The sequence below is a fragment of the Drosophila bipectinata genome, chromosome XR (assembly GCF_030179905.1).
Source record: "Drosophila bipectinata strain 14024-0381.07 chromosome XR, DbipHiC1v2, whole genome shotgun sequence".
NCBI lineage: Eukaryota > Metazoa > Arthropoda > Insecta > Diptera > Drosophilidae > Drosophila > Drosophila bipectinata.
Window position 1 is genome coordinate 6199626 of NC_091735.1, and position 25175 is coordinate 6224800.

General features: G+C 38.1%; 1 protein-coding gene and 1 long non-coding RNA gene across 11 annotated transcripts in view; one reads left to right on the top strand and one right to left on the bottom strand.

Annotated features, from left to right (window-relative positions):
- The window catches only part of tay (tay bridge), a 69964-nt gene that overhangs the window by 16919 nt on the left and 27870 nt on the right, over positions 1-25175 (bottom strand). For 8 of the 9 annotated variants that reach the window (XM_070276300.1, XM_070276299.1, XM_070276298.1 and 5 more), the window contains 5 exons: positions 24111-24657; positions 8894-9767; positions 6988-7182; positions 6495-6919; positions 6046-6434 (listed from right to left, as the gene is read on the bottom strand). In XM_070276300.1, the coding sequence (XP_070132401.1) occupies positions 6046-6434; positions 6495-6919; positions 6988-7182; positions 8894-9767; positions 24111-24657 (2430 nt within the window). Of the gene's footprint in view, positions 1-6045; positions 6435-6494; positions 6920-6987; positions 7183-8893; positions 9768-24110; positions 24658-25175 lie in introns of those variants that run through there. The other variant, XM_070276297.1, reaches the window with a different exon arrangement.
- Positions 549-2399, top strand: LOC108126023 (uncharacterized). 2 transcript variants are annotated; one of them, XR_011441787.1, is made up of 4 exons: positions 549-1057; positions 1122-1531; positions 1597-2246; positions 2316-2399. It is a non-coding gene; the product is annotated as an uncharacterized lncRNA (long non-coding RNA). The 2 variants fall into 2 exon arrangements; XR_011441786.1 differs by having other exon boundaries at positions 1597-2384.

Here is a 25175-nt window from a genome sequence, read left to right on the forward strand (position 1 = left end):
GCTTCCAGCTCTACCAATTTTATTTATTTAAATTTTTTAATTTTAAACTCAAATGATTTTTAATAATAATAATAATAAATTCTATCAGGAATTATCAAATCATACATTAATTATCAAATGTGTGATGAACTTTATGTCAAACAGGAAAATAAGAGTTTGTGCCAATGATAACACCTCAAGAATACACCCACTCCACAATGGCATTACGTAGAGATATCCCCCCTCTTGGTAGTACTTTTTCTCATTGCGTTCAAAAGTCTCTCAGATATAATCGAGAAGCACAATGAACTTCAACACACAGCAGTGTTGCCGTTTTAGCCTTTTTCCGGACAGATCTGTCCGGTTTTTAACTGCGTCAGCCTTTTTCCTTTTTCTATTTTGATCTGGCCTTTTTTATCCGTTTTTTATTTTTGTGTAAAGTGCTGAAAAGTAATCCAAATGTACATTACTTTTATATCGATAGCAGCACTTTTAAATTAATGCAACTCTGTTGTACTCGTATATATCGATATACAGTGCTACAATTGTTACTTTTATTGTGAAATTTGTGCGGGAAAGATGCCAAAAGAAATTTACAAGCAAAAGTTGCGTGATTCATGGCTAAATCAGCCGGATCTAATGCAGTGGATGTGTCGTGACCAAAAAGACAATGAAAAGGCGTACTGTAAATACTGCAAATGCAGTATAAACCCGAAAATTGACCAAATCCGTGCACATATGGTGACGAAAAAGCACATACAAAATGCGCAGCCTTATGCCCAGGCAAATAAAATTAATTTTAAGCCGATAGCAACAAACGCAGTTTGTAAACAAGAAGCGGCACTGGCTATTTTTGTTGCACAGCATGCTGCCACAAATCCAGTTGGCCACCTCAGCAAATTATGCAGTAGTCATTTTGGCGCCAAAGATTTGAGGTTGCATAGGACCAAGTGCACCAATATAATTAAAAACGTTCTAGCAGTCCACTTCAATGAGGACCTAAGGAATGACATTGGAGACGAAAAATACAGTCTGCTTGTTGATGAATCGACTGATATAAGCACCACTAAAGTTCTTGGTAAGATCACGGCAATTCGATATTTATATAATTAAACAAAATTCATTTATTTAAATATTTTTAGGTGTTGCTATAATTTTCTACAGCGCAAAGCGATTGGAAATCACTTCGACATTTTTGTGCTTAATTTCAATTGAAAGTGGAGACGCGCAAAGCCTTACAAATAGCCTACTGGAAAAATTAAAAATCCTCAAACTTTCCATTGGCAATTTAATTGGAATTGGCACTGATAATGCCAATGTAATTGTGGGTAATAAGAAAAGTTTGAATGTAGAATTGAAGAAGTCGGTGCCGTCATTAGTTTTGATTAAGTGTGTATGCCATTCCGTGCAATTGGCCGTAAATGCTGCTTGTAAGCAGGCTTTGCCACAATCACTGGAATTCATAGTGAGCGAAACATACGCATGGTTCTGCAAAAGCTCTTGTAGGCAAATTGCTTACCGCAAGCTGTATCAAGCCATAAATAATGATGAGGTATAGTGAAAGCTAAAATTTGAATATATATATGTGTTTTAACATTTTTAATATATTAATTACAGATTATCAAACAATGTCTTCGTTTTTTATACTAATTATATACTAAAATGTAAGATTTGTATTTGTGTTTGTCGAAGAGTATATAGATAATATGTAATATAATAAATGAATTTTCAGTTAAACAATTTTTTTTACAATTATTTCTTAAGGCTCCTCTTAAAATCCCAAGAGTTTCTGATACGAGGTGGCTGTCGATCGAGCATGCAGTTAAGCGTATTTTGAATCAGTGGATTGAGCTGAAGATGCATTTTAATACCACTGCATTAACAGAAAAATGCCACAAAGCCTTAATTTTAAGCGATTTGTTTAACGACACTAACAATTTATATTTGGTATTCTTAAAACCAATTCTCGATAATATGCAGCGTATAAACAAGAACTTTCAGTCAAAAAATTCCAATCCGACTAAATTGCTAGGAGACCTTATACTTGGGATAAATACGTTGAAAGTGAAAATAATTCCTTCTGACGCCGACGTGAATATTTTTAATGACGAAATTGAACCAATCATGAAACGGGATTTGTACTTGGGGTACGAGTTTGAGTCTCATTTAAAAACGATTAAACATAAAATTGATGACACGACAGAGAATATTATCCGCCAGCATTGTACTGACATTGTACTAGAGCTTATCATCCAGTTAAAGAAAAGGTAAGATAATTTTTTATCGATAGTTTACTATTTAATCGGTCAATTAATTTTAATTTTATTTACTTTCAGGCTACCTGATAACTTTGAAATATTAAAAAAAATCGAAACATTTACGGTCGAAAAGGTTTTCGCGCAAAAAAAGATCCGATTGTTTTAATTTTAGAATTTTTTAAAATACCTAGCAATGGTATCGAGAAAATTGTATCGCAATACAATACAATACACCTTATTAATTGGACTAATATTGATACCACAATTGCGTTTTGGGCAGAGGTGAGAAATTATAAGGACTCGGCTGGCAATAACCCATTTATGGAATTGGCAACATTTGCTCTACAACTTCTGTCGCTGCCCTGGTCAAATGAAGAAGTTGAGCGTGTTTTTAGCCAAGCTAATTTGGTAATAACCAAATTGCGCAACCGACTGCAAATAGAAACGTTAAATGCGATTTTATCGATCAGGTAAATATTTTAATACTTTTGTGTTTCACAAATTTATTTAAATTGTTTTTTTCTTTCTTAGGTTTGGGCTACGCCGGAAAGGCGTATGTTGCCATGAATATGAAATTCCTGAGCAATATTTAAAAATGATTGGAAGCAACCAATCTACAGAAATTCAAAGTTTAGAAGCCGACAATGACGACATTGACGATAATCTAAACGAGTTGGCCACCAACAAAGAGTGATACTACATAAAATTTATGGAAAAAATATTTTGTCTTGTTTTTTGTCCTTTTTTTTTTTAAATTTTTGTCCTTTTCTATCCTTTTTTTATAATCAATCTAGCCTCTTTTTCTGTAACGACCTGACGGCAACACTGTCACACAGCTTATGCAGATGATTTTAACATCTTAATACCATTGAAAAAAGAAAAAAACATTTCAATCAACCTCGACATGCTGTTTACTGAAATCAATGAATGGTGTTAAAAATCCGGCGCAATGCTTTCAATTTCAAAATGCAAACACATTCACATTTGCCGGAAAAAACCATGTTCATGCCAGGTCTTTACACAATCCGCAATTATAAACACGGTTAGCGAACTAATAGTTAGTTAGGTCTGTCCTTCAACACAAAATACAAATTCAAACCCCACTTCAATAAATTACACAAATCACTACAGAAATCATCAAATATAATAAAATTCGTTTCCAGCGGAAAATACAACAGCCACCCCAACACCCTTGTTCAAATCGTCAAAAATCTATGTATTTCCAAAATTGATTATGCTTTACCGATATACGGTAACTCCTCAAAGTCATTTATAAAACCAATTAAAACGTTAATTAACGAACATCTCTGGGAGCCTTCTGCTCAACACCCACTTTCAATCTATACCTGGAATCTAACATCGAACCATTAGAAATCAGAATCGAACACTTACAAACAAAAACAATTCACACTATCATGCACGCAAACGACACCCCTCTAAGAAAAATTATTCACCGGATAACCAAAAATAACATGAAACAAGAAAGGAAAGCTAACTTCGGGCGGAGCCGAAGTTGATATACCCTTGCAGTTAAAACCGGATATATATCGTAAAAATCGGATTTAGTTGGCCGATCCTTATGATTACATCGTAATAAAACCTATTAATTACAATAAAATACCAAAAAAAAAAGTCCCAAGCTCCTATCTTCAAAAATACGAAAGTTGATATTTCTACGAAATACCATTTCCGATCGCTCAGTTATGTGGAAGCCATAAGATATAGTCGACCGATCGTTATGAAATTTGGTAGGTCGGAATAACTGACAAAAAATATAATTTGTACCAAGTTCCAGCTTTCTATCTTCAAAAACACGAAAGATGGGTCATTTCCGATCGTTCAGTTATATGGCAGCTATAGGGTATAGTCGGCCGATCCCGGTCGTTCCGACTTATATACTGCATGCAAAGGAAGGGTGTGTGCAAAAGAAGGGTGTGTGCAAAGTTTCAAGTCGATAGCTTTAAAACTGAGAGACTAGTTCGCGTAGAAACAGACAGACGGACGGACGGACATGCTCAAAATTAAAAATTTTGGACAAAATTATAATACCCTCTGCAAGGGTAGACCAAGCTCCTATGGGTCTCCAGCCACGTCGAAACCAAAGGCAACGAATATGCCGATGCAGCAGCGAAAAGAGCGACCATCGCTCCACTATTCTCTACAACAAATGTAAACCGTGGAGACATTAACAAACAATTAAAAACGGAGTCTCTCAAAAATAAACCTAAAATGTTGCAAAAATCATAGCAGTGGTACCAACAAATCAATCCTGAAGCAAAAAGCATAGCCGATTACACTAAAACTACACAGACCTCCAACCTACTAACAAAAGAGATCACTAAAATAATCCGGCTTCGACTTGGCCACACCAGGCTCACCCACGAACATCGCTTCTCACAGCCCCAAACAACCAATGCCAGTTCTGCACCACGGACTACATATCAATCTCCCATATCCTTGACGACTGTCCCGCCCTACAAACACATAGAACAAATTTTCCAAATATTAAACTCACGGAACTGTTAATTGACCCTAAACCTGACAACCTCCAGCTAATTTTAAACTTCCTTAAATCAGCTAACCTTTTGCATCTCATATGAACTCATCTAAGCTGTTATTAAATTTATAAATAATTTAAGTGTAAATAACTTGTTAACACATCTGTAAATAATTGTTATTTGTTATAAGTTTAATATTTAAGCAAATATGTAACACACATTCCGTCCGATCCCCGTCTGTACCTAAAGTTTGCAACTTTTGAGTGCAGAGTACAATAAATAAATAAATAAATTCTATTAAATATATCTATTTATACACTTGCAGAGGGTATACAAATTTTTGAGTGTCCAACGCAGTGAAGGAGACATCTCCGACCCTATAAGTATATCTGTATATTCTTGATCAGGATCACCTCCTGAGTTGATATAAGCATGTCCGTCTGTTTCTTTCTAGGCAAACTAGTCTCAGTTTTAAAGCTATCGACTTAAAACTTTGAACACACCCTTCTTTCCTTTGCACGCAGTATATAAATCGGAACAACCGGGATCGGCCGATGTTAACCTATAGCTACCGTATAACTGATTGATCGGAAATGCTGTAACTTGTATGCTTGTTTTTTTTTTTTGAGATATAGAGTTGGACTTTTGCATGAGTGCTTTTTTTTGGCAAAATCTATAGCTGCCATAAAACTGAACAATCGGAAATGACCCAACTTTGAAGATAGGACGTTGGAACATTGTACAGAGTCTATTTTTAGTTATTTGATCCGACCTACCTATAAGGATCAGGCGACTATATCCTGGAGCTGCCATTTAACTGAACGATCGGAAATGGTTTTTGGTAGAAATACCAATTTTGATATTTTTGAAGATTGGGACTTTTTTTTAGCTTTATTGTAATAAATTTATTATATTCTCATGAGGATCGACCGATGTTTCCGGTTTTAGCTGCCAGGGTATATCAACTTCGGGTCCGTCCGATGTTAGCTTTCCTTTCTTGTATTTTGATATTACTGATGGGAGGACATTTGTTTTGTGCATGATCTTTTTGATAACAACTGAGCTAGAAACGCTATGATTGTACGCATTAAAGCAGTGCTCGGCACCCAATACATTGATATGATTTTAACGCATTCATATTAGTAACAAATAGCAAAAAGTAGTCGGGGCATGAAGTTTCACACATTTGGACTGTGTGTGTGTGGCAGAGTTTGGTAAGAGAAATTTCCTTTGCCCGTGGGATAGGGCAGTGCCGACCACTGCATTAAAAAAAGGTTTATTAGCCTTAAATAATTGGTATAATTTCTTACCCTTGAAGAAAATGAAGTCAAATGATTGGGAGTGACAAACGGCGTTGATCCTCCTACGCCGCTATGTAAAATACCGGTTGGGGAGTATCCTGCGTATCCATTTGGCATACCGATACCATTTCGATAAAACTGTTGATCGACGGCCGAAAGTTTTGAAATGTCTTTAAATAATGGTGGTGGCAACAGTTGCCCTGAAGTGACTTGGGCTGGAGATGCAGAAGAAAACAACTGTTGATTCTGATGATGATGAGGCGTATGATGGTGTTGATGATGTTGAAGCTCAGGTCGAATATATGCTGTGGCTGTTGAAGGTGTAGGTGTTACAGCAAGGCCCGACCGATCTAAAAACCTACTGTCAAGTTCTCGCCGCAACAAATCCGCTTGATCATCTGTGCCAATAAAAATACAATATTTTAAAAGTTGTGTTTTTCTTTTGATGGTTTTCATACTTTTGCTTGGTTGAAAAAGAGATTCTGCAGAGAATGGGTGGGGCGTATTTGCAGATGTGTTTGATATTACTGTAGCTGGGTGTATTGAAGATGGTGCCGAGTTTGTTGAAACATTTGTCATTGGTACATTGGTGCTTAAGGTACGTGACACTAAAGAAAAGGAACTGACGGCCGTTGAAGAAATTACACTTGTTGAAGAAGATGCAAGTTGTGCAGAATGTGCGGGTATGTACGCCGTACTTTGAAAACACTGATTACTTGTAGCTGCTGTAATGTGAGTATTTGACATAGCTGCATTGGCAGCAACTTTAGCTATATTTGTTGCAGATATATTTAACAATGGCGGTGTAGGCCTGGCACAAGCGCTTGATACCACGGGTGCCGACAATCCACAAGATGACATTGTTGTAGTGACAGCGGGAGAACTAGGAAATACAAAAAAATATTTATTTTTTTTTGAACAAATTCATATGTAGAAAAACGTCACACTTACTTTAACCAAAGTCCTGCTTTAGGAGAAGATATTGATATACATCCTGTTAATGGCGGTATCGACAAACTTGATGATAATGTGGAAGTAATACCATATTGACTCGAAGCGGTTCCACAAAATGTGGAACCCACATTAACGGATTGCGTAACAATGGACAATGATGTAGATACATTGTTTTGCGCCCTAGTGTTTGTACTGGTAAAAAGTTCAAATATTAGTAAAATTCACTTCAATGAAAATTTTAAATTTTAATAAAGTTGGGTCATTTCCGATCGGTCAGTTATATGGCAGATATAGGATATAGTCGGCCGATCAAGACGATAGTCGGCCTTATGAAATTTGGCATGTCGTAATTTTTTGCCAAAAATAGCTCTCATGTCAGCTTTAAAACTGAGAGACTAGTTCGCGTAGAAACAGGCAGACAGACGGACAGACAGACGGTGTAATCCAAAAATTAAGGTGTTTAAAAAAAAAATTATTTTTTAAATAACCATAAGCCTACCCGGTAAACAAATGGTAGCAGTCAATACCTTAATGCGTAATCTATTTTATTAATAACAAGAAACGAAAGCTAACTTCGGGCGGAGCCGAAGTTTATATACCCTTGCAGCTATAACCGGATATATATCGCAAACATCGGATATAGTTGGCCGATCCTTATGAAATTTGGTAGGTTGGATCAACTGACCAAAAATATAATCTGTACTAAATTCCAGCTTTCTATCTTCAAAAACACGAAAGTTGGGTCATTTCCGATCGTTCAGTTATATGGCAGCTATAGGATATAGTCGGCCGATCCTTTGAACCTTTGAATTTGAACTCTCTAACTCTTAAAACACCAAAGTTATACCATTTCCGATCAATCAGTTATATGGCAGCTATAGGATATAGTCGGCCGATCCCGGCCGTTCCGACTTATATACTGCGTGCAAAGGAAAGAAGGGTGTGTGCAAAGTTTAGCTAAAGATAGCTTTAAAACTGAGAGACTAGTTTGCGTAGAAACAGACAGACGGACATGCTCATATCAACTCAGGAGGTGATCCTGATCAAGAATATATATACTTTATAGGGTCGGAGATGTCTCCTTCACTGCGTTGCACACTTTTGGACAAAATTATAATACCCTCTGCAAGGGTATAAAAATATAGTAATATATTCCTATTATATAGGGGAGCACGTTCCTATTACTTTTTGTAAAAAAAAGTAATTCACTTTAAAAAGTAAACACAGGAGTTTGCCTGTCTGAAAAACAAATTTTATCCAAATCAGCCGATTTTTAGAGGACATATACTCATATACCATTTCCCATACAAACGTGTTAAAATTTTAAACGCGTGGAACTCGAAGACTATAAGAGATAGAACAATAAGATTTGAGACTTTGACCAAAATCAGTGGAGATCGAGTTTGTGTCAAAATTTTGTCACGCCCACTCTCACCCCCAACCTAAGTCGTGTTGTAGCGCCAGCTCAGAAAAGTTTTTTGAATATGTTTTGAAGCCAAACTGTTAATGCCTAATATATACCTACATACATACATATACCTACAAAATAAAATTGAGTTAAATCGGACAAGTTTTAGAGGAATTATAGACTTATTATTTTGCTTTCCTAGTGAAGACCTTCAGTTTTTAGTGATTAGTCTAAGGCTTCTTTGTTTGTCAGTTAGAATCTATCGTCTCCAATAATCTCGGTTTAATAATGAAAATAAAAAAATATCGGTCAATTATATTTGATATATATGTCCAATTCGATAAATGTGTAGCTTATAATAAAACTAATAAATAATATAACCGCTGAACTGCAAAGGTATATCATTTTCGGCTTCGACGTATCTTAGATTAGCAAACCACATTTAAAATAATAAATAGTATTTGAATATTCGGACTTTTTAACACGTTTATTTACCTGCAGCTTAAATCCCCGTCTTTGTTGCAAGCAATATCACTTTTAGGTGAAATAACCTTTTGTATCACAGATGATGGTGATAATGATGACGCAGATACACTTGAGCCTGCAGTCGTTAAACTTTGAACAGGGGGTAGAGATAAGCCTATGTTAGAGGCGGTAGAAGTTGATGCGGACACAGAATTTTCGCATCGCGTTATTGTTTGGTGTTGGGAAGTTATTGAAGTGGCCTGAAGTGGTTGCGTAGGTAACATCTGGGGCATAGATGAGAAGTTCCCTGTCTGTGAAAATATTTGAGTAGATGGAGGAGGTAGAGTTTGTGCTAAAACAGCGGGAAGTGCTGTTACTGAAAGAGAAGACAATCCGGAAGTTATGGTACATGATTTAGGAGCAGCAGCTCCACATGCTCCGTTCGCAAATGCAGGAACATTAATAGAATTTGGTATATGAGAATGATTCAATGAATGGACTGTCGAGTTTGTTGAATGAAAACTTCCGGCAGTAGTCACTGTTAGCAAGCCAGGTTGCGGTACGCAGATATTTATTGATCCATTATTATTTTGCGGGGTAACGGAACGTATTGAAGCCATTGAGACACATTGCGGCAATGTAATATTGGGAGCTATTGTTACTTTCGTAGTTGCTGAAGATTCGTGACTTGATCGATTATCCAGAGTACGTAATTGCGATGCCAGTAAATTTGGCGGAGGGACCGGCACTATAGGAGCTAGGTACGGTCCATGATTTATGCTGTTGTATGGTGAATATAAGGAATAATTTGCATATGGAGCCCGATACTGCGGGCCATGAATAAGCATAGGTAATCCAGCGTTCAATGTATTCGATGGAGTCCCTGAAAATAACAATGAAATACCTATATATTTCTTTACTAAAATCGTTTCTACAAAAAAAAAACAAGAAAGGAAAGCTAACTTCGGACAGAGCCGAAGTTTATATTGGAGGTTAGAAATTTAGAGGGTATAGTCGGCCGATCCTTATGACATTTGATAGGTCTTATTATTTTGTTAAAAATAGCACTTATGTAAAATCCAAACTCTCCAACTCGAAAAATACCAAAGTTATACTATTTCCGATCAATTAGTTATATGGCAGCTATAGGATATAGTCGGCCGATCCCGGCCGTTCCGACTAATATACTGCGTGCAAAGGAAAGAAGGGTGGGTGCAAAGTTTCAAGTCGATAGCTTTAAAACTGAGAGACTAGTTTGCTTAGAAAAAGACGGACGGACAGACAGACGGACATGCTTATATCAACTCAGGAGGTGATCCTGATCAAAAATACATATATACACTTTATAGGGTCGGAGATGTCTCCTTCACTGCGTTGCACACTTTTGACCAAAATTATATAAGGTGCGTTCCAAAGTAAACAGGACTATTTGAATCGAGCTAATCTAATCTAGCTCTTATCTAATTCTCATGCAGAACAACAAAAACTTAAAAGCAATCGGCGTTTTAAGTGATGTCGACTGAAATACACCCAGTTCCTTTCTTAGTGTATTGTTTTTAATGATTCGTAAAAATATGTATACACAAAACATTTACAAAAACGGAGACGAATACGAACTACCGAACTGAGCTTTGTCCGAGCTCCGGGAAAAGTGAAAAATACAGCTAATCAAAAAAACTGGGGTAACCCAATATAAGCGAAAAGACGCTGAACTACAATTTACTAAAAGCGACAGACAAGCTTTTTATAACAATTGTGATGTGCTAAACCAAAACTAGTGCATTGTTCAAAAAAAAAGTAAGAGCCACGCAATGAGCTCATTGAGCAACGATCAAAAGAACGAGCGTAGAAGTTCAGTAAACCAAAGAAACGGCTTCTACTCTTACTTTTCAACCCGCGATACCGAAGTAGAAAAATCGGCGATTATAAGTAACCCGGATTTACTGACCGTTGAAACCCAAAGGGCACGGTCTTGCTCACCCGCTCTGCTCACTCCGACTCCCGCGTCATGGAGTTCGCAGTGTAAAACCCCCCCTCCAATATCGGAAACAAATTTCGCACCAACAACTAGCAGTGCTACAACTTCTGCAACAACAGCAAAAACCTCTGCAACTCAAAGTACCGCGACGTCAACGACTACAGCGAGTACAAAAACAACCTCGGAAAGTGCCAAAGCGGTAACGGCCACACAGACTGGAATGGATCGCTACATCCAAATTAAGCGCAAGCTTAGTCCGCAGAGTAATCCGGCAGGCAACAAAACAAAAAATAACCGTGTCCTGAATATCGATAAAGAACCAGACAGATCCACTACTAACAGATTTGCCCCACTGGCGGAGGTTGAGGAAAACCAACCAGCCCAAGACACCGCAAAAAAACCCAAGCCCCCTCCAATCTATATTAGGGAAAAAAGCTCGAGTGCCCTGGTCAACAAAATTGCGTCGTTGATCGGGAACGGTGACAACTTTCATGTTGTTCCGCTTATCAAAGGGAACATCCATGAAACAAAGGTGCAAACCAAGTCTGAAGAGCACTTCCGAATCGTGTCCAAATATCTGGACACTGTACAGAAAAACTATTACACGTACCAGCTGAAAAGCAGTAAGGGCCTACAAGTGGTATTAAAGGGAATAGAACCTGATGTTGCCGCCGCGGAAATAAAAACCGCCCTTAAAGAAAAGGGCTTCGCCGCCAAGAATGTTATTAACATTCTAAATAAAGATAAAAAGCCACAACCCCTCTTCAAGGTCGAGCTCGAGCCAGAAAGCAGGTCGCTGAAGAAGAACGAAGTCCACCCAATGTACAACCTGCAATATCTTTTGCATCGGAAAATCACTGTTGAAGAGCCACATAAACGTAACGGTCCAGTGCAATGCACTAACTGTCAAGAGTATGGACACACAAGGTCTTACTGCACACTTCGGGCTGTCTGTGTAGTCTGCGGGGACGCCCACAAGTCCGATTGCTGCACTACAAACAAGGACAGTACCGTGAAGAAATGTGGAAACTGCGGAGGCAGCCATACAGCAAACTATAGAGGATGTATGGTGTATAAGGAGTTAAAGAGTCGCATGCGTCAAGCGACCGCAACGCGCAACCAAAATCCACAGAATGCGTACATTGCGTCAAAAACTACGCCAGACGTCTTCTTCGCCAAAGCGGCGAGATTCTCATTCGGTCCACTTAACACCACCAATGGCTTCTCCTATGCCTTTCTCTACGATCTGGAAGGGAAATTCCAATTCAGCCTAACTCTCAAAGCGCTCAACAGGCCCAAGAACAGCCACATAGCAAAATGGAAACTATGATGCTTACCCTCCAACAAAGTATGATGGAGCTTATGTCATTCATGAAAACGACCATGCAAACGCTTGTTCAAAACCAGAACATGGTGATACAGCTGCTCGTAGCACAACAGTCTAAATAATCTATGCAGGCGCTACGAATATCAATGTGGAACGCCAATGGTGTCTCACGGCATAAACTAGAATTATCACAATTCTTAACCGAAAACCATATTGACGTTATGCTACTGGTGGAAACGCATCTTACAAGCAAATACAACTTTCATACAAGAGGCTACAGAATCTACCGCCCAGATCATCCAGATGGGAAAGCCCACGGCGGAACTGGAGTTCTAATCAGAGAACGCATTAAACACCACTTTCACAAAAGGTTTGCAACAAACTTCTTGCAGGCCACATCGATACAAATTTAGTCAAGCAACGAAATCCTTTCAATCGCTGCCGTTTACTGCCCTCGTCGTTTCTCAATCTCGGAAGGACAATTTATGGACTTCTACAATTCATTTGGGGATCGTTTTATAGCTGCAGGAGACTACAACGCCAAAAATACGCACTGGGGATCACGTGACTAGTGACTCCCAAAGGAAGGAAATTGTACAATGCAATTATAAATGTGAAAAATAAACTGGACTATGTTTCCCCTGGAAGTCCCACATACTGGCCAACAGACTCACGAAAGCTCCCAGACCTTATTGATTTTGCAGTGACAAAAAAAATACCTCGCAATCTAATAAGTGCCAAAGCAGTCTCGGACTTATCATCAGACCACTCGCCTGTGCTTCTAACGCTTCTTCAAAGCCCAGAAATAACCGAACACCCCTTCAGCCTGACGAAGCCAAAAACGAACTGGCTAAAATACAAAAAGTACGTGAGTACCCACATAGAACTCGCCCCGGAATTTAACATGGAATCGGACATCGACTACACTACGAGCGCCCTGGAAGAAGTACTCGTTGCGGCAGCCAAAATCTCTACTCCTCATGGGAAAGAAGTAGACCGAAACAAATACTTCAAATCTAATCAGCAAATCGAGCACCTCGTGCGAGAAAAGAGGCGCACGCGTCGTGATTGGCAAAACAGCAGATCACCAGCTTCAAAACAACGCCTTAAGGAAGCAACCCGATCACTCGACCAGGCTCTTCACCATCAGGAAGAAAATGCACAGCTGAGGTACATCCAGAATCTCTCACCAACAAGCACAAAGTACCCCCTGTGGCCCACCCAAATCTTAGCGTCCCAATTGAAACGACCATCCCGATAAGAAACTCTTTGGGATGTAGGGCTCGCAGCGACGAAGACCGAGCTGAAACATTCGCCACACATCTCCAAAGTGTCTTTCAGCCAAACCCAGCCTCAAATTCATTCCTCCTGCCAGTAATCCAGCCAGAGTCCTCCCTCAGCCAGATGTACCTTCATTCCGGCCGAACGAAATCGAAAAAGTCATAAGAGGGCTAAAACCAAACAAGAAGGGAGAGCTAACTTCGGGCGGAGCCGAAGTTGATATACCCTTGCAGTTAAAACCGGATATATATCGCAAACATCGGATATAATTGGCCGATCCTTTTGATTACATCATAATAAAACCAATTAACTAAAATAAAAAATCTAAAATAAAGTCCCAAGCATCTATTTTCAAAAATACGAAAGTTGATATTTCTACCAAATACCATTTCCGATCGTTCAGTTATATGGCAGCTATAAGGTATAGTCGACCGATCCTTATGAAACTTGGCATGTCGTATTATTTTGCCAAAAATAGCTTTCGTGTAAAATTTAAACTCTCTAACTTGAAAAACACCAAAGTTATACCATTTTCGATCAATCAGTTATATGGCAGCTATAGGATATAGTCGGCCGATCCCGGCCGTTCCGACTTATATACTGCGTGCAAAGGAAAGAAGGGTGTGTGCAAAGTTTCAAGTCGATAGCTTCAAAACTGAGAGACTAGTTCGCGTAGAAACGGACAGACAGACAGACGGACAGACGGACATGCTCATATCAACTCAGGAGGTGATCCTGATCAAGAATATATATACTTTATAGGGTCGGAGATGTCTCCTTCACTGCGTTGCACAAAATTATAATCCCTCTGCAAGGGTATAAAAAGGCTCCCGGTGGTGACCTATTGACGCCGAAAATGCTGATCGAACTTCCAAAATGCGCTCTAGAGGTCGTCTGCAAACTATTTAATGGAATCATTAATCTCGGATATTTCCCAAAAAAGTGGAAGAAATCCATCATTATAATGATACCGAAGCCTGAAAAAGACCACACAATTTCGTCATTATACAGATCAATAAGCCTTCTATCTTGTTGTCCAAAATATTATCCCGGCACACCAACTTGGCTTCCGAATAAACCACGGAAACATCGAACAAATGAACAGATTAACATCCGAAATACGCTCAGCCTTCGAACAGCGAGAATACTGCAGCAATATTTTCCTTGACATATCTCAAGCTTTCGACCGAGTTTGGCTTATTGGACTAACGTTCACTCTTAATAGACAAACATGCCTCCGCTTTCACTAAACGGTATGCAAATCCCTCAAGCTACTAAGTAACGTACCTTGAGTAACTAAGTAACGCGTCCACCTTGATAGACGACTTACCTGGCGTAAGCACATCGAATGCAAGAAGATGAACCTAAAACTGAAAGCCAGCAGCCTCCACTGGATCATAAACTCACGATCGCCACTTTGCCTGGACTACACTACTGTACAATTCAGTCCTAAAGCCAATATGGACGTAGGGCTCCCAGATGTGGCGAAACGCGAGCAGCAGCAACATAGACATCATACAGCGCGCACAATCAAAAATCTTGAGTACTATCACTGGGGCACCTTGGTATGTTCGCAACGAAAACATCCACCGGGATCTGGGCATCCTCGCAGTGAAAGACGAAATCCAGAAGCAAAAAGAATCATACAAAGAAAAACTGTCTTCGAAAACCCAAATTTTCTCGCTCGGGGATTGACTCGGGTTTCTAGCGTAACCCGCCTTAGACGCAACGACCTCCCAACCCAGCAATCGATTTTTAGGGCCGTCTAACTCCGTGTCAGTCAATATGACTGTTAGTTAAGTTAAAAATATAAGATTTGATACACCTCTTGTTAGTCTCGCAAAGAAAAGATTCAAGAAATAAAAGCAAAGTTAAAAAAAAAATAAAAAAAACATTTTACTGCTAACACCTAATCTTATTCCTAAATATCAGTATCATCTCAAACCTCGCAGAGAAAAGACGTGTTACTATTGAGCTCTTGTAGTCTACCTACCAACAACCAAAAACAACAACTAACAACTGCTTATCAGAAAAAAACAAACAAGTGCGTAAAACAAAAAAGTAAAAAACAAAAACAAAAACAACTAACACAAAATCCAAGTGCCGGGCGCCAGCCCGAAAACAACTACAACAATGGACAAACCACCAGACATAAGAAGTGGTACATCAATGTACAACAAAAACCTAGGTGAACCAAAATTCATGATCATTAAAGGACCAGACAATAAATCACTCGAGAATCTTAACCCTTTCATACTTAAAAAAACGATTGACTTTACATGCGATGGTGAGGTGGAGTCTTGCAAAAACACCCGTGCCGGATACATTTTGATAAAAACTAAAAACACCTTACAAGCAAGCAAATTACTTAAATTAAAAAAAATTGCAAACATTGAAGTAACTGTCTCTGAACACAAAACCCTAAATTTTTCTAAAGGAGTCATATATTGCAACCTACTTCGCAACATAAGCGAAACAGAAATCCTAGACGAACTAAAACCACAAAAAGTCGCCGAAGTGCGAAAAATATTGAAAAAAAACGATCAATCCACGACTGAAACTGGTTTAATCATCATTACATTTGCTTCGCTTACCCTCCCAGAATACCTTAACATTGGATACGAAAAAATACGCATACGCCCATATATCTCGATGCCCCTAAGGTGCATGAGATGCTTACGCTTTGGACACCCAACCCCATCCTGCAAAAACCCTAATGAACTTTGTAGGAACTGCTCTGATAAAGTTCACACAGTGACAAATGAGACATGCCACTACGAAAAAAACTGCATTAACTGCCAAAACATCCCCGATACCGACTCCAAACACAACCCGCTAGACCGCAACTGTCCAACATTCAAAAAGCAACAAGAACTAACAAACATTAAAATTACAGAAAAAGTCGATCACAAAACAGCACTTACAATATACCACACTCGCCACAACCATCCACTTCCCATAAGCTTCGCCTCAATTATATCAAAAAATCCAACCAACACTATAACACCAAGTAAAACAACAACCTCAACACTCAACAATTCTAATAAAAACGCACTGCAAACCCGCCAAAGCAAACCACCAACATCCTACGACGACATCTTATCCAACACAAGACCTTCACTACCTCTATCAACAACCCAGTCACCACCTGAACACATGGACACAGACACATTCAACATGGATTTCGATACTCCCACCACCTCAAAACATATGACAAGCATAAAAACACAGGACCTTAAACTCCGAATTTTTTCTAGCGACAAAAACAAAACACTAACTACAAACCTAAAACCCACAAAAGCTAATCAAACAAAAATAAAAAAGTCAGACCCAGCAGTAGACAACATATAGGCACAAAATCACCCACCTCCTCCACCGCACCCAATCAACCTATAAAATGACCATGAAAATTGTACAATGGAATATGAACGGATATCTCAACAATTACTGCGAACTCCAATTAATCATTAAAAAACACTTACCTCTTTTAATAGCATTACAAGAAACACATATAAAACACCCCAATATACCAATACCTGTTAATTACTCCCTAATAGGAAAAAACACCTCATCGTCACACGGAGGCGTAGCCATCCTAGCTCATAAATCTCTGCAAACCAAAGAAATAACCCTAAACGATGACTTTGACGCTGTATGCTTAGAAGTAACCTCGAAAATCAAATTCAGACTCATCTCGGCATACATCGCTCCAAATAAATCATTCTCATTACAAAACCTTCAGGCTGTATTAGACAACTCTCCCACACCCACAATTGTCACTGGTGACTTCAACGGCTGGCACAAAAACTGGGGCTCAAAGCAAAACAATCCTAGGGGAAAAATACTAGAGAAATATATAACACAATCTAACTACATTCTTCTAAACGATATGTCTCCTACACATTTCAGCACACATAGCTCACTAACAAATGTCGATCTTACTTTCGGCAGCCCACTCCTTAAAATTGACAGTACCTGGCGCACAGAAGATAACCTTTTTGGAAGCGATCACTTCCCCATCATAATTAACCTCTTCACATCAAATACTGCCAACTTGCAACCAACCAAACGCAAACCCACTTTCATTATTGATAAGGCAGACTGGCATAAATTTGCCAATCTAACAGAAAACTTTTCTGCACAACGGCCACCGAGCACAAACATAAACAAAGAAGCTGCAACAATACAAAAAATTATCCTTTCGAGCGCCCACAAGGCTATACCACAAACACACCCAACGGGTAAGCCTCATAATGTACCATGGTGGAACAACAATCTTCAAAAACTACGAGACGATAAAATGAAAAAATGGAATGAACTTAAAAGAGAAATATCTACATCAAACATTATACAGTACAAAAGGGCAAATGCCCTATTTAAACTAACACTCAAACAAGCTAAAAAAGCAAACATTAACAAATTTACATCGCAAATCTCACCCGACAGCCAACCCAAAACGATCTGGAGCAACATCCGTCGCTATTGCGGCATTAACCCTCAAAAACACATACACTGTATATTCAACCCATCCACAAAACAAAACACTAATAAAAAATTTGAAATTGCTCAACTCTTTTGCCAAAATTTCTCAGAAACCTCCTCCGACAACAATTTTTCAAGCACCTTTATCAATCACAAACAAACGTCACTTAGAAATACCATTCATCTTCCACATATTCCTAGCAAAAGAGCAACCGAAATAGAAAAACCCATAACTGCAATAGAATTCTCAGCAGCATTAACTACATTAAAAGGAAACACACCAGGACTTGACAGAATCAACTACACAATGCTAAAAAACCTGGATAAAACAACAAAAAACAGAATTATTAACCTCCAAAACGCCATACTAAACAACTACATCCCACAAACATACAAAAATAGCTTAATAATACCGATCCTAAAACCAAATTCAGACAAAACCTTGCTTAACTCGTACCGTCCGATCGCACTTAACTCATGCCTAGCAAAGCTGCTTGACAAAATAATAGCAAAACGGCTGTGGTGGTTTGTAATAAACGACAAACTAATCCATAACAGTCAAACTGGCTTTAGAAAGGGGAAATCGGCTATAGACAGTCTACTACTCATAGACCATCTTTTAGCCCGAGCTCTCTCAAGAAGAAACCATGCATCCATTATATCACTAGACTTTGCAAAGGCCTTTGATAGAATTGGCATCCACTCAATACTTGACCAACTTATAATCTGGAAAACTGGCCCAAAAATTATTAACTACGTAAGAAACTTCATGACAAATAGAAAACTACTCGTGCGCATTGACTCTGAAACCTCCTCCTTTCATCCAATGCAAAACGGCATTCCTCAAGGCTCCCCACTCTCCGTGGTCCTGTTTGTGATCGCATATAACTCACTAACAGAAAAGCTCACACTTCATCCGAACATCAGCCTAAGCGCATACGCAGATGACTTCAACATCATCCTAAAACTAAAAAACAAAAAAAACCTAAATATAAACCTAAATCCGATAATATCCACTATTACAGACTGGGCAGAATACTCAGGAGCCATGTTATCTACCACAAAATGCAAACACCTCCACGTTTGCAGAAAACATAACTGCAACTGCACCATAACAACAGGAAACACGCAAATGCAAGAAGTAACATCATTAAAAATCCTTGGTCTCCACTTCAATAACAAATACAGATGGAATACTCACACAGAACTACTAAACAACAACCTCAAACAGTATATTAACGTAATAAAATGTCTCTCAAACGCAAAGTTTAACTGCAACACCTCTACACTCCTAAATGTAACAAAAGCAACCATCATCTCAAAAGCAGACTACGGCCTTCCAATCTACGGCTACTGCCCATACACAACACTGCGCAAAGTAAAAACAACAATTAACACAGCCTTTAGAACTGCCCTCGGAGCCTTCAGAACCACCCCCACAAATAACATACTATTCGAAGCAAATGCAGACGCCTTAGAAGACAGACGAGAGTTCCTTACGACAAAAATCATTAAGTCCCTAGTTAACGCCAAAGCCTCCCCAATATTAAAAATTTTAAAAGCATATCGCCCGCCTAAACGTCCACAATACAAATCAACAATAGATCGTACTATAGAATACTCACAAGTCCACCAACTGCCATTTAATCAATTAACATCACCTACACAAACCACACCGCCTTGGAACACAAGCCCTCTAAAAATAAACACATCGCTGAATAAATTCGACAAAAAAAGTAACCCTCCTGAAATTTTCAGATTTAAATTTACAGAAATTAAGTCAAAAGACGAAAACAAATACACATACATTTACACCGACGGATCTCAAGCAAACGGCATCACTACCATGGCAATCACAAACGAAACTGAATGCATCAAAGTTTACCACCTACCACACTACTCTTCAGTGTTTTCCGCAGAGCTACTGGCAATAGTAGAAGCACTGCAATTACATAAAACTAAAAGAGGCAAATTTTGCATATGCTCAGACTCGCTCTCTGCCATCGACGCAATTAAAAACACTAACAACAGCGAACACTATATCTCAAAGGCGCGTAATCTTCTACAAAATAACAATAACAAATTTAAACTGCTTTGGATCCCCGGTCACGTAGGAATACCTGGAAACGAACTTGCAGATGCCCTAGCAAAAAACGCTACAAGACAACCACTCACAACCATGGAAAACTTAAACACGCAGGACATATTTAGATATATTAAAAATACATATGTCTTGAAAATGCAATCAAACATATACAAAACTTCACGCTGGTACCAAACAATTAATAATCCACAACTCAACTGCCACCAAATTACCAAAAACATTCACTCATCGATCTCACGTAGAGACCAGATAATAATAACAAGGATCAGGCTTGGTCACACAAAAATTACACATACACACTATATGGACCCAAATGTAACCAGGACCTGTCCGTTCTGCAATGATACCAACGATGCCTTATCAATTATCCACTTACTGACTAACTGCAGGTCACTAAACTACCAAAGGCAACTGATATTTAAAAACTCCAATCCACTAGAATCCATCTCACACCCCACATTACCAAACATTTTAAAACTAATACTATTTCTAAAGAATACAAACTTATATTACCTTATTTAGGATAATTTTAATTTAGCCAAAATGTACATATAAAATAACACTCATGTAATTATTGTAAAAAACCGAGCTGAAGGCCCCCGTTGCTATTGCTCAACCATACCTCTACCTACTAATTTTAAATTACTTGGTAGATCTCCATAAATAAATAAATAAATAAATAAAATTCCTAAATATATTTAAAATGTATGCTGAAATATTAAAAATTTAATTTAATTTCTTTCGTCATTTTATCAAATAACAAATACCCGAATTTTGTTAGGGTAGCAAGCCTGAAAAAATTGAAAATTCAAAAATTATGTGCGGTGGCTTCGAAACGAAATCGCACGCACACATGCACCCGTGTATGTGAATCTGTGACACGCATACACAAAAAGATCAAGGGACAAAAGTGAAACTTGCTCGGTGTGTAAAAAAAATAGATTTAAAGTTAATAAAAAAAACATTACGGTGAAATCAAAATTTCAAATTCACATAAATTTACATAAAATTTATTTTAAATTAAATTCAAAGTTCTTAGAAGTTTCCAGCTTGAAAAGTTCGAAAAATCAAACTTTTTTGCGTTGGCTTCGAAACGAAATCGCACGCACACATACACCTGTGTATGTGAATCTGTGAAACGCATACATACAAAGATATATCCAAGCGCAGACTAACCTACTTCATCACGCTCCTTTCAGACACTGAGAAACAGAAAGCATTCAATGAGAATATGAACGTAAGATGAACGAACGACGAGTGTAAGAAAGAGAGTAAGAAATCGCTCTGGGGCCTGCTGGGGCTTATCGCAAAAAAAACTTTTCGTCCATTTTCGTTGTATGAAATAGGTTATCTATAAGCTGTATGGTTAGTGCTTAGAATCTGGTATCCGTTATCGACTTCCAGTAAAAATTGCATGACATTTTATCTATTGGAAATGAGGTTATTGCGTTTAAGTGTCAGTATGTTTTTGTCATCGGTGCAAAAATGAGCTTCAAACAAAGAGCCAACATTTAATGTTGTTTTAAAATTAGTAAAACTTTTACCGAAAAGTTTCAATTGATGAAACAAGTTTATGGCGATGATTGCCCATCCCTTAACAGAGTGCACTAGTGGTTTCAACGTTTTCAAAGTGGTCGTGAGGACATAAATGACGATGTGGGCCAACAAAAATCTGTGATCACCGAAATTTCCATCGAAATTGTGCGTGAATTCATAAAAAATCTGCCGAAATCATCATTGAAGTCAATCATAGAACTCAACATCTCCAAAACATCGATTAATCGCATTTTGACCGAACATTTGGGCTTACAAAAGGTGTGTGCATGGTTTGTTCCGCACAAATTTACTGACGTCCAAAAATTGCTCAGAATTCAACATTCGAAGGACATCATTTAAGAGGCAAAAAAAGACCCGAACTTCCTTTACAAAATTGTGACTGGTGACGAAACGTGGTGTTTTCAATATGATCCCGAAACGAGAAGCCAGAGTGCTGAATGGAAGGCGCCGGACAAGCCGACACCCAAACAAGAAAGGAAAGTTAACTTCGGGCGGAGCCGAAGTTGATATGCCCTTGCAGTTAAAACCGGATATATACCGCAAAAATCGGATATAGTTGGCCGATCCTTATGATTACATCATAATAAAACCTATCAATTACAATAAAATACAAAAAAACAAGAAAGGAAAGCTAACTTCGGGCGGAGCCGAAGTTTATATACCCTTGCAGCTAAAACCGGATATATATCGCAAACATCGGATATAGTTGGCCGATCCTTATGAGAATATGATAATATAACCCAATTTATTATAATACAAAAACCAAACCTAAAAATGTCCCAAACTTCTATCTTCAAAAACACAAAAGTTGGGTCATTTTCGATCGTTCAGTTATATGGCAGCTATAGGATATAGTCAGCCGATCCTTATGAAATTTGGCACGTCGTAATGGTTTGCCAAAAATAGCTCTCGTGTCAAATTTGAACTCTCTAACTCTAAAAACACCAAAGTTATACCATTTCCGATCAATCAGTTATATGGCAGCTATAGGATATAGTCGGCCGATCCGGGCCGTTCCGACTTATATACTGCGTGCAAAGGAAAGAAGGGTGTGTGCAAAGTTTCAAGAGGATAGCTTCAAAACTGAGAGACTAGTTCGCGTAGAAACGGACAGACAGACAGACGGACAGACAGACGGACAGACAGACGGACAGACGGACAGACGGACAGACGGACATGCTCATATCAACTCAGGAGGTGATCCTGATCATGAATATATATACTTTATAGGGTCGGAGATGTCTCCTTCACTGCGTTGCACACTTTTGGACAAAATTATAATACCCTCTGCAAGGGTATAAAAAGTCCCAAGTTCCTATCTTCAAAAAAACGAAAGTTGATATTTCTACCAAATACCATTTCCGATCGCTCAGTTATGTGGAAGCCATAAGATATAGTCGACCGATCGTTATGAAATTTGGTAGGTCGGAATAACTGACAAAAAATATAAATTGTTCCAAGTTCCAGCTTTCTATCTTCTAAAACATGAAATATGGGTCATTTCCGATCGTTCAGTTATATGGCAGCTATAAGAAATAGTCGACCGATACTTATGAAATTTGGCATGTCGTAATGTTTTGCCAAAAGTAGCTTTGAACTCTCTTACTCTTAAAACACCAAAGTTATACCATTTCCGATCAATCAGTTATATGGCAGCTATAGGATATAGTCGGCCGATCCCGGTCGTTCCGACTTATATACTGCGTGCAAAGGAAAAAAGGGTGTGTGCAAAGTTTCAAGACGATAGCTTTAAAACTGAAAGACAAGTTCGCGTAGAAACAGACAGACAGACGGGCATGCTCATATCAAATCAGGAGGTGATCCTGATCAAGAATATATATACTTTATAGGGTCGGAGATGTTTCCTTCACTGCGTTGCACACTTTTGGACAAAAATATAATACCCTCAGCAAGGGTATAAAAATCGCGTCTAGAGAAGTCAAAAGTGAAGACAATGATGATTTGTTTTTATGATTCCAAGGGTATTGTCCACAAAGAATTTGTTCCACCCTGCCAAAACGTCAATGCGGTATTCTACCTTGGAGTTTTGAAGCATTTGGTGCGCCGTGTTCGACGTGTTCGGCCCGAATATCGCGAAGATGGAAGTTGGCGTTTATTGCATGATAATGCGCCGTCTCATCGATCGACACTATTTGACCTAAAATCACATTTTAAGCATCAACCACTCCCCGTATTCAGCTGATATGGCACCGTGCGACTTCTACCTTTTCGGAAAAATGGATTTTCCGATGAAAGGAAAGCGTTATGCAGACGTAAAGGCCATTCAAAAAGCTTTTACCGGCATACTGGCGGCCATAACGGGCAACGAGCTAAAACACTCGTTTGACATGCTTTTGGACCGTGCAAAAAGCTGTATTAAAGCAGAAGGAGACTATTTTGAATAAAATAAATAAATTTTGCCGAAAAAACTATTTGTTTTGTCTTTTTTTTTTAAAGTCCTTTTTACTTTGGAACGCACCTTGTAATCCCCTTTGCAAGGGTATAAAAATTGACATACCGTTAGATGTTGACGTTCCAGTGGAATTTCCCACGCTGATTGGTGTACAAGTGGATGATACCAATTTAGTAGTTTGATTAGGAGAAGACCGTGGCAAAGTACTTGTTATTACTGATGTCGCCGAGCTCGTAGAATAACCACTTAAAATACCATTTGCTGTAGGATTTGACAAAGTTGCTGTTGCAACAGAAATGTTTTTATGTGGATCTGTGTTTTTTGTTATTCCAACTGAAGAAAAAGCTGTAGAACCATTGGAAGAATTTTTAGGGTTGTTATTTCTTGTTAAATTATCATTTGATTTTATGCTGTTTTCTATAAAAACACTTGAAGCAGAAGATAATGGGGGCAATCCAGAGCTAGCGGTTTCGTTTCGGATTGTAAATGGGCACGCAGAAATAGATGGTGTTTGTGCACAAGAGATAATTGGATGATGTCCTCCTGATATCTGGCCATTTGACAAAACATTTGTACTCAAAAATATTTTATGATCGTTTTCATCTTGCGTTGAATTTTTTTCATTTTCAACAGATACTCCAACGGTGGTTCCCTATTAAAAAAAAGTTTAAATTAATATTAGCTAATAATTTCAGACTCGGTATTTATTATTTTTTTTGTCTCTAAAAATAAAAATAAAAATAATAATAATAACTTCAAACGTAACGCTTTAAAATTCTTTAATTAAGGGAACCTACTCATACTAACCGAAAAACCATAAATGTGTTGTTAAAGTTTTTTGTTGAAAAATGAAAACAACATGAGTTTTATTATTATTTTCCATTATTCATCAATGATTAGAAAAGTTGTTTTACACCGCAATTTAATTAATTTTGATAACAAAAATATGCATTCTTTAGGTAAAAAACCGGGGCTGTTACAAGTATAAATTTATTATTTTTTAATATGTACAAAATAATTGTTTTTATTTATTATTAAAAAATGTTTTAATATTTTTTTATGTTTGTTGACCAAAATAATAATTATTTTTGATTTGGTATTTTAAACAAGAGAGGAAAGCTAACTTTGGGCGGAGACAAAGTAGATATACCCTTGCAGTTAAAACCGGAT